The sequence below is a fragment of the Tauraco erythrolophus genome, chromosome 2, assembly GCF_009769465.1.
Source record: "Tauraco erythrolophus isolate bTauEry1 chromosome 2, bTauEry1.pri, whole genome shotgun sequence".
Classification (NCBI taxonomy): Eukaryota; Metazoa; Chordata; class Aves; order Musophagiformes; family Musophagidae; genus Tauraco; species Tauraco erythrolophus.
In genome coordinates, this window is record NC_141466.1 from 19206856 (window position 1) to 19224165 (window position 17310).

General features: G+C 42.2%; 1 protein-coding gene across 4 annotated transcripts; it reads right to left on the reverse strand.

Annotated features, from left to right (window-relative positions):
• Positions 1 to 2657: 2657 nt before the first annotated feature.
• Positions 2658 to 11038, reverse strand: GTF3C6 (general transcription factor IIIC subunit 6). 4 transcript variants are annotated; one of them, XM_086608107.1, is made up of 6 exons: positions 10906 to 11038; positions 9577 to 9654; positions 6666 to 6729; positions 6069 to 6113; positions 5813 to 5926; positions 2658 to 3290 (listed from the first exon to the last, which is right to left on the reverse strand). In XM_086608107.1, the coding sequence occupies exons 1-6, from the start codon at positions 10969 to 10971 to the stop codon at positions 2995 to 2997; spliced, it is 663 nt and encodes a 220-aa protein (XP_086464233.1). In that variant the 5' UTR covers positions 10972 to 11038; the 3' UTR covers positions 2658 to 2994. The 4 variants fall into 4 exon arrangements, with proteins under 4 accessions (XP_086464233.1, XP_086464237.1, XP_086464236.1 ...); XM_086608111.1 differs by having other exon boundaries at positions 5813 to 5923; positions 9577 to 9657; XM_086608110.1 differs by having other exon boundaries at positions 9577 to 9657.
• Positions 11039 to 17310: the final 6272 nt, after the last annotated feature.

Consider the following 17310-nt stretch of genomic DNA (forward strand, 5'->3'; position numbering starts at 1 on the left):
CAAGTGATGCACAGTGTAACTGCTCACCATCCGGTAACCAAGGCCCATCCCATCCCAGACTAACAATCCTGAAACAGATAAATCCCAACACTGCAATCCCGGACAAGCGAGAGGCCCGAAAAGAGGGCAAGAGAGAGAGAGATAGCACTCCAAGAGCCTGAAAGTGAGAACCCTGGAAGAGCAAAAGCCCTTCTTTCCAGTCAACCCTCATTTTTATACTGGGCATGACGTTCCATGATATGGAATACTCCATTGGACAATTCAGCCCTCAGTCCTAAATCTAAATTCAAATCATAAGGGGAGTTGTGGACCCTCTGTACCAGCCATGCTCCCTGCTCAGGCTGCTCTGCTCCTGCACACTGGCAAAACATGACAAGCTGAAAAGTCCTCGAGACCTCAGTGCCAACTACAAACATCAGTGCGCTGTCAGCATTCTTCTCAGAGCAAGTCTCAGACTAAAGCCAAAACACAGAGCTCTTCTGGCTGCTAAAAAGAAGAGCTAACTCTGTCCTAGCCAAAACCAAGACAGCCTAAAATCCTACAACCTCTCTAAAGAAGACAAGTCGTTTAATTGCAACTTGAAAACCACAGAAGGTACAGGAAAGCCAAACCACCCATCAAAATCTGAAGATCATATACACTGCTGGTAACCATCACAATGCGCAAAGAAAAAGTGCTTAAGACCAGACACAGCAAGGAACTACTGGGATGGTCTGGTGTCTGGGCACAAGGACATGAACTATATATGACAACCTGGCAAGGTTGGTTGTGGTAGTAAACCTACATCGCAATGTCATACTTACCCAATACAACTCTTACTCCACACACCCCTGCAGACCAATTGTGAACTGTACTTGAAATAACCATCTTGGGCTTTTTTGAGTAAAATCAGTAAAGCTGAAGAATTTGCTACCAGCAGCAGTGGACTCATAGCACCCCCTTTCTGGGAGGATGGGGGAAAAGATGGGTAAAGAGTGAGTATGGTTGCAAAAGTAGAGGCTAATAATAGAAAGAAAAGTTTAAGCATTACAAATAACATTTAAAAATCTAAAAAACATTATTATGAAGGTACTTATAGTTTATGATGTACCTAAAATGTTAAAAAAACCCAACCTAATTCCCAGATAAACTAGAACAAAGAAACAGCTTCAGCATACTAGTGAAAGAAAAGGCTGAAAAAGGTCAGAAACCAATTCTACTAGGATACTCCTTGCACATAATAAAAAAAAAAAAATCTACACGTACATAGTGACAGATGTAGCAACTGGTTAACAAAGCATAAAGAGTTGCCACATTCGCACGCTGACAGAGAATAAACTCCGAGAAGCCCTGCTCTGCCCTCAGTGCCGTAAGATACAACAGGAAGTGCTTCCTGTCCACAGCCCACCCTGTCTCTCTAGCAGGAGGCCCAGCTGTCACCAAGTGCAGCCCAGCACCGCAAACGCTCCCCACTGCAGACAAGAGCGTACGTTACACCAGTTCGTAATGTCCCCAGATCATTATTCCAGTTTAATTATCCTCTGTCTATCGGCACCACAGCAATCAAGTTTGAACAATGCTTTTAAGCTTTCATGATTGCAGTTGAATCCAGAGGGGAAGGCTGAGCGGTCTCCTTGAAACCTGAAGCACAGACCCTATCGTGTCAAAGATCTGTACCCAGGCTGGAGGCCTACAGAACACATTCCCTCTTCTTCCTCCCCTTCCCCTCCCTGCCTCCTCTTCCCCCATGATTCAAGTTGCTTCTACATGGGAAAACGGAATAGTGGGATTGATCGTTTGAAACTCTTGCACTGTTTTGATGACTTATCTTTACTAATCCTGTGCTGCGAACAACACTAGGGTGAGCTTGTCCTTTAATTGTTACTAATTAAAGTATTATGTAATTATGCTGGAATTAATCAGGCAATCCCCTCCTCACAGTGTTATTGCCGTTAAACTATTTTGAGGGAGGCAGAGAAAGGTGGGAAGGAAGAAAGGTCAGGAAGAAAATGTTTTGTTTAAAAAAATGCTTTGCTTTTAAAAACATTATCACGGATGCACCACATAGTCTGCTTTTACATGAAATACTATGTGAGAGTATAAATGATGTAGCAGTACATAGTATCAACCCACAGACTCGCTAGCGGCCACGGTACAGTCACATGGACCAGTTTGAGAACCACTGAGGCACGGTTACAGGAAAGCCTTCAGAAAAAGATGCTAGAGGAGAAGATGAGAGCCAAGAAGCTGGGAGGGGGGTTGGAGAGAGACTTCTTTTTGTATAAGATACAATGTATTATATACAAAATGGGAGAAGGAAGAGTGTCAGATGCCTCATTAAGACGTAGATTTCAGTTGCTGACTAGTCCACGGGCATTTCCAAGACTTGACTGGACAAAGTCCTGAGCAGCTTGGCCTGAATTCAGTGTTGACCTTATTTAAGCAGGAAGCTGGATGAGATACCTCCTGCAGTCCCTTCCCACATGAAGGATTTCTAAGATCCGTCAAAGGGACAAAGGATGCTAGAGAAAATCCGAAGTAAGCAATCTGATGAGCAATCAAACAAGTAATAAAAGCCACACTTACTGAATTTTTCTTTCAATAAGTGCAGTACAAGAACAGACATAGTATGTGGCTGAATATGACACAAGGTGAAGCTATACTTGAAAAATTCAGGACTTTATTTTAAACAATGATTTTTTTTTTCTTTCTTCTTTTACAAAATTTCCCAGACTGTACAATACATGAACACTTTTCTAAGGTAAGTTTGTTTTTTTTTTTTAATTATGTAAACATTTCCTCCTCTTCAATTTTGAGGTAGAAATACACAAATTTCCAATCAGCACTTTTTAAAAAAACACTTAAGCCCTCCTCAGTGTAATCCAAACATAAAAGCAACGCGCAAGAACACAATGTCCATTTTTCCACTATTAATTGCTCTGATAAATTTGAAATCATGCCACAGCCTACAAAAGTTGGCCCATGAAGAAATCCTGAAAAGATTCAGAGCTGATATCATGGAGGAACATCATCTAAGGCGATGCTTCCAGAAGGAGAATCCTCTGCTCCAGAAGCAGGGCTGTCAGGCAGAGGAAGAGAGGCATCTAGTTCCAAGCTGCGCTGCTTCTCCAGATCACAATTCATGTCAGAATTTCCTCCACCACTCACCTCTCCCTCTGACTCTTCAGTCAATTTGTCTTGGGCCTGAGCTGACTCCTCAGAATCTTCTTTTTCACGCAGAAAGCTGCAAATCATATTAGGCCTGCTGTAGGAAAAATCTCTGTCCTTGATCTGTAACCACTCCACTCCACCTATTGCCAAGAAGGATAATTGATATTAGTGACAAAAGGAGTTAGGAGTTAACACTGGTTTTTTTTCTTAGTTTAAGTTCACTGTTTTTAAGGCTAAGCCTGACCAACAGAACCACTTAGGATAGAAAGATGTTTTTCAAGAATTTGGACCAAAACCAATTTTTCTGGTGAGTCTAACCATGGGGCTTAAACCAATTATCTTCCTTGAAAAAATAAGGCTATGAATAACAGAAAGACATTTGATAAAGAAAGACCGGCTTAAAATTAAGAGAAACTTAACTGTTGATAAATTAACAACATGCACAGGCTAAACCAATTTAACCAAGACATATAGCCACAGGTTTTTATTCAGATACTGGAAGCATTGTGTGTGGTTCAGTGCTGTCACCAGCTCAGTCTCTGAAGGCCAGCCACAATGGAGATAAAACTATTAGGAAAGTAATAAAAGCAGGAACGTCATGATACAAAACTACTCTACATCCATGTCACAAGTACTGCGTCCTGCTCAACCCACACGGTAAAACCAGAAAAGGGAAATAAGAATTGATGAAAGTTAGCTCTACATGGGAAGAGACTTTAAAAACCACCAAACAACAAAAAACACAAAGAATGCAACAAAAACTGACAGAGACTGGAATTCTACTTGGAGGAGATAGCTCAGAGGGGGCAGATGCTTATAAGGCTGTACTGGGAAAGCAAGTAGGGATTGACTTATTTCCTAATTCAGATAAAAAACTAAGTAACTTGCACTCATTGGAAGCACCAGATCACACATTTGTAACAAACACAAAAGCAAACAATCAAGAAAACCCACAGTAAAGTTGTACTTTTTCCATATAACAGAAACACAATTTGAAAACTAACTGCCATAAAAAGTGGTAGAAGTCAAAAGCACAGACAGGTTCACAAAGCAAGCAAAGACAACAGAGCCTTTATGGACTAAAGGCACAGTAGTCCAGATGAAGACTCTTGCCAGCATACTCATGAACTGCTGAACACCGGAAGGACAGCCAAAATAAAGGCTCACTCATGTATATGTCCTCCTGGGAGCCTCCTACCTTCCACACACCCATTTTCTGCTGTCCAGAGGCAGAAATACAACACAGGACTAAAACACCTTCGGTCCAATCCAGTATGCCAGTTCCTGTTGTACTTAGGCGTCAGACACCACCCTTCGACTCTTAAAATAACTTAAATACAATTCAGAACGCTGAGAAAATATTTTAAAAATGTAATAAAGAGAATAAAATGTTTGTTCACCTAAATCTTAGAACATCTGGTAATACGATAGGTAATGACATCAGAGACAGTGTAAGAATTTGTGTCATTTCCTGAACTTATGTGTATCAAGCTCTTATGACACCTATCGAACAGATTCCAAATAGAACTGGGATTCCTCTCCCACTTAGATTTTTAGGCAGTACCTATTGCCAGTTGCCAAGATGCTGTAGTTACTTTGTATGCACAACATTAAATTCTGTCAGGATATAGAAACAGTGTTTTTCAGCAGGTATCATCATTATTGCTCCTCCAGAACAAAACAGGTCTTTGTATTAAGCAACATATTCTCTAGTCTATTGTACTTTAAAAATCATAGTTTCTGTTTAATATTACCTACTTAGTTACATGGAGAGAAGAAATGGTACATGCTGTTGGTAACAATGCTGATGCTTGGCTAAATTCTAGTCGACATTTCATGTTATACCTCCTATGACCAATGTCCAGCTGGCTGCCCATATTTAATGTTCTTAAATGCCCATATTCTTAAAATAAGAAGCAGTATCACTGACTTGAGTGAAAAAAAAAATCAACTAAAAGCAATAGGATAATGCTAACAAATACTACTATATATAGCAGGATGCTCAGTATCTGACTAGGTAAAAGCACTGACTTTCATATGAAAAAACACTACAGAAGTAAAGCAAACATACGACCACTGAGTTCCACCTACAGAATGAAAGTCAGTACGGATGGTCTGCTAGGTGTGGCTTTGCGAGTAAGTTAAATTAACTTACAGTTAACCGTAAATTCAGTAAGATCAGTTCAGTTGTAGTACATACCACATGGAATTTCTTACCAAGGATATAGATTCTCAACAATTACAAAGACTCAAAAAGTAATTAGAAAAATTGATGGAAGTAAAAAAAAAAATACATATAAAACAAACCCACAAACAAACAAAAATCAATTAAGAACTACTAGACAGCACCTCTGATTTCAGAACAGGTGCCAAAACTTTTAGATTACAGAAAAACATATCAGGGAACATCAGTATATGTTTGCCCTGTTCTGTAGGAATCTCCTACTAGCCACTTCTAGAGGCAGCTTCAGAAGGAAGCTCTGTCTCTTTTTTTTTTTTGGTGTTTTGTTTTGTATTTTTCTATTTAAATGTACACATTTGTTGCCTAAAGAAGAAAGCTCCTCTAACTTCCTGCATGCTCTTGAACCAAATACTTAATAAAGGCTGACACTCCTAAGCATAATCCATCCACATCCCTAAGTATAAGAGCAGAGGCACTTACCAACATTCTCTTCTCCTTCCTTTTTCTCTGTCAAAAGGGTCCGTGTCATGTTCAACTTCTTCATTGTGTGGCACTTGTATTTCAGCTGTACTTTTTGGTTGCCTTCTGCATCTACTATGAAGAGAGGAGAAAAAAAACAATACTCAAACCACAATCATTATAGTGAACTCCACTATCAACTGACACAAGATTAATATTATTTTTAGCCTCCCAGGCTACCACAACAAACAGGACATAAAAAAATCACAACAATTACCGTGTTCCGTGTTTTCTTCGAAAACCACACAGGTTCCCAAGGTATCTATGGAAAACAAAGTGAGAATGTCTTAGAGACTAATTTATATCAGCTGTAGATACTGCACGCACTGGCACAGCTCTGGGAATGTTCTGACTTCCAGCCCTTCCCAAAGGCCCAGCACTGGTAATGACCAGCTCAGAAACAGGAGTATCATGGTCAGTGAAAGTCATTACGAGGGAGGACTCCAGATCATTTTCTTCCAGACCAGTGTTGTCACCGTAAGGCAAATGGGAGAATTACAGATTGCACAACATATCAATCTTGCTTATACAGGAGACAATAAGCACTTACTTTAAGGCATTTTATATCCCTCATTTTCCCTGCAGAAATACCAGCTGGTGCACCCTGCAGCCAGCTTCCAGGCATGCTTTCCAGTTAAGTAACATGGACGCATGGCTAATTTAGCAGTGAACTGAGACTGGTGCTGCTCTAGGTGGTGTTACACAAACACCAACCAGGCCCACGTTCTCCATTTGCAATGCAATTAACTGACATTAAGAAAGTTCTTCGGGTCATGTGAAAAAGGAGAGATTGTATCCACGTCATTTTTCCTACCTTCATATTCTCCTGCAAATACATATCTGTCCACTTGTAAAATGGGCCTCTCTGTTTCTATTCCCTACAAAAAAAGGGACAAAATTGCACAGATGTCAAGTCTCTATTAGTCCTGGCAAATTTCTTGCTGTGAGACCAGAGAAGACAGGCATAGCAGAATACAGATTACACCAATTCCTTGAAAAGATGAATAGTTTAAAAAAAAACAACATAAGGAGTTAACATTAAAATAAGTATTCCATAACACTTAAATGTGGAAAAAAAAAAAAGAAGTTTCTTTTGGTATTAGAGAAAAGGAATGGATTCCAGACTGTAAAGCCTTCTCAAACTATCAACTTCATCTGAAGAAAAGCACATCTTTAAAACTGGATTTATGGAAGCAGGGAAGACAGCACTGCAGAGGCTATGATTTTACAGAAGGTAGCAAAATGCTGAAAGAATGGCAAGACATACAGTTAAATTAATATTTATTAGTTTTGAAAAAAATATAATAAAAGTACCTCTAGTCATTAAAATGGACCCTGAGGTCTTCTGCAATGTTAATCAGGGATGGGGGGAGAAGGAGTTTTCTTTTCATTTTTGTAGGAGGCTTAGTTAAGCACTGGTAACAAGTGTTACAAAGGGTTTAGCCAATCTTACTGTAACATCAGTGTACAGTAAAAAAAATAATTGATAAAAATGTAATCACGATTTTTTGGTCTATCATCATACATGTTACTTTAAGTATAGTAAATACAAAGAATATACGAGATAATACTGTTTGACTAATCGCACCAAAATCAACAATGCTGAACTGATACAGAAAATGCTCTACTATGCTAAAAAGAATCAAAGAAATTTAGATCAAACTGCAGCCAGCTGTCTGTTTAGGTTACAGAAAATAACTTTTAAATGCCGTTATTTCCTCTAGGAAATTAATTTAACCTCAGTTTTAAATTCGCAAATAAAAATATACATATTTGCATGAAATAATGATGTTATTTTCTAAGTTGCAATTAATACCAGTTCTGTAAAGTGGGAGAACTTTCAAAATTCTTTGGAAAAGACACAAGGTGAAGAAGTCTGGCATAAAGCATTACACCAGCACCAGAAGTGCAACTGCAGGGTCACAGAAGCTGCTATGATTACTGTGAGTCTGTATTGTGAAGGAGTTGGAAATTGCTGTTATTTTGTTTTTTTTAAACAAGGAGCGGAGGAGTAAGGCAGCAGTTCCATCAGCTCATTCCATTCCTCTGTAGCACAGCTCTTCCAAACACACAGGCCAGGATCTCATTGTACTTAACATAAGATATACCTAGAAACTATATTTGGATAAAAGCTAATGCCTGAACAGAATACACTAATTAAGGCAAAATGTATTTTAACAGTAAATCGTGAACATCATTATTTGGGACATGAAGATAAGGACACACTAAAAGTTTTGAAGATGAGGCACTGTGGTAAATTGTGTAAAATACAGAATCTCACACAAGTTAAAGGGAATTTGTGCAATTTTCCTCTTGTACTTCTAACAAGCAGCAGTATCTAAGATCAGCAAGACTTAAGCTCTGGGATTCTATTTCTGCTGTGTAAGTTGGCAACATCAATAGCATTAAACTAACATTTAGAGCATATTTTTGGTTGGTTTGGTTTTTTTTTTACTACAGAAAATTAATAAGCAGTACTAGGAAGCAGCATCAAGGTTCTTAATATTCAAAACTTTATTTCTTTGTCTGATTGCATTTGGTTTGGGACTGTGCAAAAATGGAGACTGTCTTCCCCTTATGTGACCACTGTCACAGAAAACTTGCTAAACAGAGTAATACAAAGCAGAATCTTTAACTGGAATTTTTAAAACAGCTGTCTACTATAAAAAATCTCAAGGAATGCTTACTCTGTGGAGTGAGCACGGGTGGATTTAGATACAAGTAGGATACAATACAGATGCTAGAAAAACTTTCAAGTAACATTACAAAAGAATCTCAAAGCACAAAATTTAAAAGAATCACATTAACCCTACTGAGAAACACGTAGCCATTCAGCCACCAGTAATTAACCATCTATGTAATGCATTTCAAGCAACTTAGGTCAGACCCAGGAAGCAAATCTGCTTATAAAAAATACCCTTCCGGTGATGGATAATTTATGAATTTTGATTGTATTTCTACATTTGAGATTTTCAGAAAGGACTTTACCACCTCACATATGTTTTGAACAGTGGCATACTCTGAGATGTTCTCTTCCAACTTTGTGGTCTTTATTAAAGTTTCACAAAGTATTGCTTATCAATCGTATCTGTACTATCTATCTACACAGCTCACATAGTCCAAGCAGATTTTGAAAGGCAAATAAAACTTGTCCCATACAAACCGATTAAACATCTCAAAATGAAAAGGACCGGTAAGCCATATTCTTACAGTAATCTAAGTAAAGGAAACAACAAACAACACCCCAAACTGTTTACCAAATGCTCAAGACCCAATTATCCTTTACAACACTTGAACTTGCCAGGCAGTATCTGCAAAAAAAACTCCTGTAAATACAGTGCAATTCAGAAAGATTTTGGTTTTACTTGTCATCTGTGTTCAAGTTATTTGAAGAAACGTGCTTAATATTTTTTAAACATGCTAAATACATCATTTAAAAAGCTGAACTAAGAGCTTGAAATCAAAGGGGATAATGGTCCTACATTATAAATACTTCTGAAGATACTTCCTTATATTTATGTAATAGTGTATTCAAAGACCATATGCCATTTCTGACATGGAGAGAGCTCACAACCTGCAGCCAAATACAGCCAAGACAGTGCACACAGTTCTCTGTGAAAGATTTATCTAAATGTTGTCGACTTCAAGGAATTTACAAACAGCCTCAGTCCTTTGTTCACATGCTTACTGACTTACCCCTTTCCTATCGTGCTGTAATCACTCACCAAAATCTTGCATTTGTTCTCACATTTTTCTAAGAAGTCTGAATCAATAATTCCTGATAGTTCCACCATGACCAGTTGCTCCTACAAGATAAGTTTACAATATGCAGCTGTAATTGCTATATTTGAACTCAGGTGAAAAACAAAGCAAAAAAACCCCACAACAACCTATAACGAAAAAAAACCCAGCCCTAGCACACAAAGATCCAGACCTGCAGAATAAACAGATCTCAAATCTGATTATTCTGCATTTTGTCTAGAGACAATGGCAGACAGATATTGCAATACCCAGGGAACGCAGCAATCCGCTACTCCATCATACACACCAGTTTCACACCTGAATTTCATGGCCTTTTCTCCCTAGCTAGAAAGGGAGCTCGTTTTTAAAGGATGAAATAAATATGGGTAAGTATTATGATTATGAATCATAATAATATGGCCGCTTACATATTCCAAAATACATTTTTTAAAACTTCGGTATCTACCTAAATAAGACACTATAGCAAGAGGTTAACAACATGTTGCTTGAAATTGTTACTTTTAACCTTTTATAACACATTGCCTCGAATCAGTTCCTCTTCATAATTCCTTACAGTTTTGGGTAAAGGAAACGAAAAAAAAAAAAGCAACCTTGAAAAATCTTTTATTGAAGGACAAAAAGGGTTTTCAAGAATCATAACCCACTAAGCATCCATGAATATATACACCAATAGAAGAGGAGCAGTTTGTAGTTTCGGATGTTACGGAGGTAGGAAGCAACAGAAACTGGATGACTGCGTTCTGACAAAGCTGTTTTCCAGAAAACCTGAAGTAAAGCAGCCATAACGATATGGCCTTCGGGACACGACCGCTGCGGGGGCAGAGAAACCGCATCGGCCCAGCGGAACACTCTGTGCCCGACCACACGGCCAGCGCAGGGACGGCCATGGCGGCCCCGAGCCCGGCTCTCCTCACGGGCCCAGCCCGCCCCGCCGGCCTCCTGCAAGCAGCGGCACGGCGGCGGACCGCGGGTACCGGCTCCCGGGAGACGGGGAAGGTCTTGCACATAGGGCGAGAGGAGAACAACCACCCCCTCCCTCACTGGGGCCCCGGAGCCGGTGCTTGGCCCTGGCAGCCCACAGGAGGGCGGCCGCACGACCCTTCGCTGCCATCGGCGAGCAGCCCAGCGCGGCTCGCTCGGCGCTGGCGGCGGGAGAGGGGGCCGGGCCAGGCCCACAGGCGGGACACGCCCCGAGGGGGACCGGCCCGGCCAGGGCGCGTCGTTTCCCCAAACGCTGCTCCAAGGAAGGGGAACGCTCAGGGAAGCGCATCGTGATGCCGGCATCCACCAACCTCCACCTCGTCTTCCTCTGCTTCGCCGTTCCTCGCGCCCACCTCCATACTCTCTGCCGCCGCCATGTCGCCAGTGAACACTCCGCTTCCCCCGCTTCGCCTCAGCCCGCATCACGTGGGCCCGGCGCCGCCATCTTAGAGGGCGACCGGTCCCGCCTCCCCTCCCTCCCCGCGCCGGCGGCTGGAGACAGTGCCGGCGGCAGCCGCGGCCCCGCCCCCTCGCTCGCTGCCGCTGGAGCCAGCCGCCCCCAGCAGGAGGCGGCCGTGAGGCGGGTCGTGAGCGGAGGGACAGGAGATGCGGCCCGGGAGGGTCGGGGGGAGGCCGGAGTGTGGTGGCGCCGGGGAGGCGCGGAGGCGCGCGGGGCCCTGGAGAAGAAGGCGAAGCTGAGCTCGGGAGGAGCCCGAGGCCGGGGTGCCGGTCGGGGTAAGATGTGGGGCTGTGAGAGCGGGAGGAGGGACGGGCAGCGGCACGGGGTGGGGGAAAGGAGGAGTGGCGGCCCAGGGGGAGGAGGGCGCGTCGGGGGACTAGGCTGGGGCGGGGCGGCTGCGTCGGGAAGCGTCTTCCAGGGCCTGAGCAGCGATCTTTCAAAGGGGCTTCGCGTCCTCTAAGCTTCTCACTTACGAGGTTTTCTACAGATCCGGCAGTTGGCCGGGATGGAGTCACGTCTCGTTGCTTAGTCCTCGTTTTCCAGGTTGAACAAGGCACGTCATCCCTGCTAGGCAGAGTCCTGGTTTCCCTCTTCGTGCTAAGAGCCCGTCTCTGCGCCTGTTCGGTCATCTCCCTTCTTCTGTGCCAGCCTCGTGTGCTCCATTGCAGGTTAAATCTTGCCAGATCCTTTTTCAGTGGAAGAAAGGGAAAGATTTTGTTTGCTTTGTGCGTGGTTAATTGGTATTTGGTATTTTAATGGCCTGTGCCTGATACTTTCTGGTTATCTTGTCAGGCTTGAGTACACTGCTGTCTGATTTCCATCTGACAAGGATTTCTAAGATAACGTGTTAATTTATTTTTTTATCAATGCGCGATGCTGCACTCCATAATCCTCAGTCTCGTGCTGTTTTTGGTAGTGTAGTTCTCCCTTGTTTTCCTTCTGTATTCTGATTTTGTACCAAAAGTGTCTTTCTACTCATTGTGTCAAAGTCATTAATTAAAATGTTAAATAAAAACTTATCCCAAGGGAGTTCGTGGTAGATTTTCTTCCAGCCTCTACTTAACCTCCATCTTATATAAGATAAACATAAATGTCAGTGTAGTACTCTATCAGTTGTTTAACAATGTCCAGATATGTGCAATCTAATGTGGCTTTCCTTTCCCTAGAAAAATCACTGATCTTAAACATATCAAGTAAGCTTAGCAGGATTTTTCTTTGGGAAATCAGCATTAGGCTTCATCTCATTTTCTGTTAAGCTTTGTGGTTTTAATTTTTCTTTTCTCAGAGCTTGTTTTAGAATATTGCATACTGCTGGAGTAAGAACAGCCTATAAATTTGTATTAGGCCTAAATACAGAAAAAGATGCTGGGCCATGTTGCCTTTTAGTCAGGCAAATTGCAAAAGCTGAGATTTTGACTGCAGGGGATAATAGCTGTGGAACAGACATTTGGTATATTACAAGTGTTAATTATCAGAAATTTTAAAATAATAGTTTGTATCATTTGTGTAGTGTGGACTGCTGTATTGAAAGGGTTTAGAAAATAATAAAGTTACTGAATATCTAATTTTATGTTCTGCCACTAGAAGGAGATAGATAAATAAAATTATGCTTAGAGAGCTTGTTCAGTGTTCCCAATAGAGGTTTTTAATGAGCTTCTAACTTTTAAAGTTGTATGTAAATGTTGGTAACTTTAGATAGTTGATCTTACACTGTATGGTATGAGTACATGTGTAGTAAACCCAGTCTTTTAATAGTTCTTAACTACTGGTTTCTATTTATTAAATCATTCAGTTTGGCAGTTACATTTTTGCACCAGGTCTTCCTGTCTTGAGATAACCTTTTTGTTGTTTTAAAAAAGTTCTGCCTGAATAAAGCAGAATAAACTCTCTATTCTGAATATATATTTAAAAATCAATTGTCAGAACTGACAGAGCTTCTGTAATGTTACATTAATACCATCATTCTCTTTTTATAGATGAGAGGCGGTTAAGTGACTTAGCTAAAACTACAGAAAGCCCTTACAAGAACATAAATGTGTTCCAGATCAGCCTGTGTAAATCATAGCCTGGCATGAACTGTTGATGAAGGAGCCAGTACATTTGTTTGCTTTTATACTAGCCTAAGTGTCATGTAGTATCTGGGGTCATCTCAGTCTCCTCGTTATCCTGAGTCAGGACATGCAGTTGGATGATGGGAAATTTCTGCTGCATTAGTGCCAAGTGTATTTTAAAAGAGACTACCTCATTGTTAGGCTAAACTTGGCCATGGACATTAGTGGTTTGCCCTGGTCTTTCATATCCTGGCAAGAGTATTTCAACAACTTATCTCTGAAAACAGACTCTCCTCAGAGTCTGCCAGGGAGATTGAACTGCTTGATGAGATAAATATGGAAATATATGCTTTGAGGGTCCAGGTTTTGGGTTTCTGAGGCCTCAGCTAACAATCCTGTCAGTACTTGAGCAGATTTATTTGTGCATGCTGCCAGAGGCAAGTACCTAGGTGGTACTTAGGTCAGTTTGAGTTAGTAATGACCAAATGGTGACTTTAAAATAAATGACAGTGTTTGAGATCTATGCATATAATATATATGCACTAGTTTCAGTGGGTTCACTTGCAATTTAAGCATGTTAATGCATATTTTATTTTGGGCCCTGTAGTTTGCAAATTTTAGTTGTGGAAGTTCATAGATTAAAGACTTGGACTATCTATTTTAGCAAATAAACATTACTGCAGTTAAGTTACATTACAGGAGATCAGAGAAAGTTCACTTAAACATGTAATGGCTAAATTCTGGCTTTCTACTTTGTCTCATTTCTCCATTTTCTTTCGATGTTTATCTTCATGTTTGGAATTCCTTCTGGATCCTTTTGCAAAAGGCAATTGCCCTTTCTCCATTCACTCCTGAGCACTTATTTTCTTTGTGAGGCCCTGACACTAGTCTGTCTAAGTAAAAGGTTGAATGTTTTGTTAAAATACGGAGTGAGATAAGAGTCTTTGTTTAAGTCCTTGAGTTTTGTCTGTCTGGTTAGACTGTTGAAAACTTTTTGTATTATGCAGTGAGAAAACACAGAATTTAGTATTTAAAAATGATAATAGATCCTATGTGTGTGTGTGTGTGTATACTCACAGACACTCTCTATGTGGTTTATGTACTATTTGCTGAATTGACTGCCTCAGGAGAAAGGTGGTGTAGTTTCTAGGCTCGTTTTAAATTGGAAGTGTCACTAAAATTGATGATGTGACTAAATGTGATTGCCTGTGAATATCAAGAGGGACTCCTCAGTAAAACGTTACCATGTGAAATGGCTACATGTCATCATACAGTGTTGTAAGGTGCAGAGAGACACAGAAGAGAGCTTTCAGGAGACTAGTGTTTATTTCTGGCTCTAGCCAGGGTTGCAAAAGGTAAATCAGCCCCAGGACAACAGTAATTTGCTGATAGTATTACAGAGGATGATTTCCATTTCCCTGCAGCTACATTGCTGAGTCTCTTCAGTTAGGATTTTGCAAGCCAAACCAGCTCATAGGTGTCACAAAAACCAAACCAAACCAAAAAAACCCACCACAACCTGCTGGATTCCTTTGCATCTGTGTATTTGTCTTTTTAAAAAGCTCCTTAAAGATCATGTAAGGAAATCCTGGCAGCCCTGTTAGACAAAGCACAGCCAGAGAAGAGTAGGGTAAAGTAAGGGGTGCTTTATTTCCACCATACTTATTCTGTTCACTATGTCTAGACTAAGACTATGGAGTGAGATGCAGTACAGGAGGCGGGAGGAAAGAAAGAAGTTGGGTGAAGGAGACCTCTCTGTTCCACTCTCTAGTTCTTAATCTAGATGGTCTCACTTCAGTTGTCTTTGAATGAACCTAGTAAGAGCACGCTAAGAGGAGGGAAAAGAGGGGCTGGGAGAGAGACTCGGGCACAGGTGATCCTACAGTAGTTTGCTGGGCTTCTGCTTTACTTTTAGCAGTTGGAATGACATGCCAGCATAGTGGGAGGTTAGGAGAGGTTAAATGTTCTCTTGAGTTCTGTGCTCAGGAGTCTGGAGGCTTCATGCCAGGTGTCATAGACCCAGTGATACACAAGGCAGTTAGTCTGTCCAGGTGCTTGTTACCTGACCTCTGCTTCCCCAGCCTCTTTCATTTGATTTCTACAGACACTGAGTGAGGTCTGTCATGGTAGGCCCAGGGAAAGTTGAGAAGCAACATGTGAGAGCATCCTTCCACCCATTGCATCTCATCTGCGACAGGAAGGGACCTCTGGAGGTCATCTGGTCCAACTCCCCTGCTCAAGCAAGACCATGTACCAAGATGGTACCATGCCAAGGACCATGAATAGATGGCTTTCAAATGTCTCCAAGCATGGGGACTCCACAACCTCCCTGGGCAACCTGTGCCAGTGCTCAGTCACCCTCACAGTGAAAAAGAGTTTCCTGACGTTCAAAGGGAACTTCCTGTGTTTCAATTTGTGGCCATTGCCTCTGTTCCTGTCACTGGGCACCACTGAAAAGACCCGAGAGCCTGGCTCTGTCTTCTTTGCACCCTCTGTTCAGGTATCCATATACATTGGTAAGATTCCCCTGAGCCTTCTTCAGGCTGAACAGTCCCAGCTCTCAGCCTTTCCTCATGCGTCAGGTGCTCCCATCCCTTATTGGTCTTTGTGACACTTCACTGGACTCTCTCCAGCATGTCCATATCCCTGCTGTACTGAGGAGCTCAGAACTGGACTCAGCACTCCAGGCATGGCCTCACCAGTGCCGAGTAGAGGTGAAGGATCATGTCCCTTGACCTGCTGGCAACACTCCTCCAAATGCAGCCCAGGATACCATTAGCCCTCTTTGCTGTGAGGGTGAATTGCTAGCTCATTGTCAGCTTGCTGTCCACCAGGACCCCAAGGTCCTTTTCTGCACAGCTGCTTTTGAGCTGGGCAGCCCCCTGCTTATGTTCATGCCTGAAGTTATTCCATCCCAGATGGAGAACTCTGCATTTCCCCTTGTTGAATTGTATGAAGTTCCTGTGAGCCTGTTTCCTCAGCCTGTTGGGTCCCTCTGGATGGCAGCATGACCCTCTGGCATATCTGCCACTCCTCCCAGTTTTGTGTCATCAGCGAAGCTGCTGAGAGTACACTCTGCCCTGTCATCCAGATCATTAATGAAGATGTTAAACAGGGTTGGACCCCATGTTGGCCTCTGGGGAACACTGCTAGTTACTGGCCTCTGACTTTGTCACTGATTGCCATGGTCTGGGCCTGGCCATTCAGCCAGATTTCAATCCACTGTGCTATCTGCTCATCCAGTCCATACTTCAACAACTTGCCTAAAGCCTTACTTTGGTCATGGTAGACAATATCCACTGCTTTTCAAGTCGGTCATTTCATCATAGAAGGTTATCAGGTTGGTCAAGCATGACTTCCCCTTGGTGAAGCCATGCTGCCTACTGCTGATGACTTTCCTGTCCTTCATGTGCCTGGTTTCCAGGATTAGCTGCACCATCACCTTTCCAGGGATTGAGGTGAGGCTGACTAGCCTGTAGTTTCCTGGGTCCTCTTTCTTGCCCTTTTTGAAGATGAGAATGACGTGCTTTCCTCCAGTCTTCAGGCATTTCTTCCAGCCGTCGTGATGCATCAAAGATTATCAAGAATGGCCTTGCAATGACATCAGACAGCTCCCTCAGTATTCGTGGGTGCATCCCATCAGGGTGCATGGACTTATGTATGCCCAGTTTGCCTAATTGTTCCCTGATCTGGTCTTCTTCAACCAAAGGTGCACCTTCCTTGCTCCAGACTTTCCTCCTGGTCTCTGGGGCCTGGGATTCCTGAAGGCCGATCTTGCTAGCAAAGACTGAGGTGAAGAAGGCACTAAGTACCTCAGCCTTTTCCATGTCCTGTGTTACCAGGGCCACTGCCCCATTCAGCAGCAGGTTCACACTTTCCCTTGCCTTCCTTTTGTCACTTATAGAAGAACTTATTGTCTTTGACATCCCTCACCAGCTTCAGTTCCAGTTGGGCTTTGGCTTTCCTGACCTCATCCCTGCATGCTCAAACAAAGTCTCTGTTTTCTTTCAGGTTACCTGTCCTTGCTTCCACCTTCTCTATGCTTCCTCTTTATGTTTGAGTTTGGCTAGAAGCTACTTGTTCATCCATGCAGGCCTCCTGGCATTTTTTCCTGACTTCCTAGTCATTGAGATGGACTGATCTTGAGCTTGCAGGAGGTGATCCTTGAATTAACCAGGTTGCCTGAGCCTCCTCTTCCCTCCAGG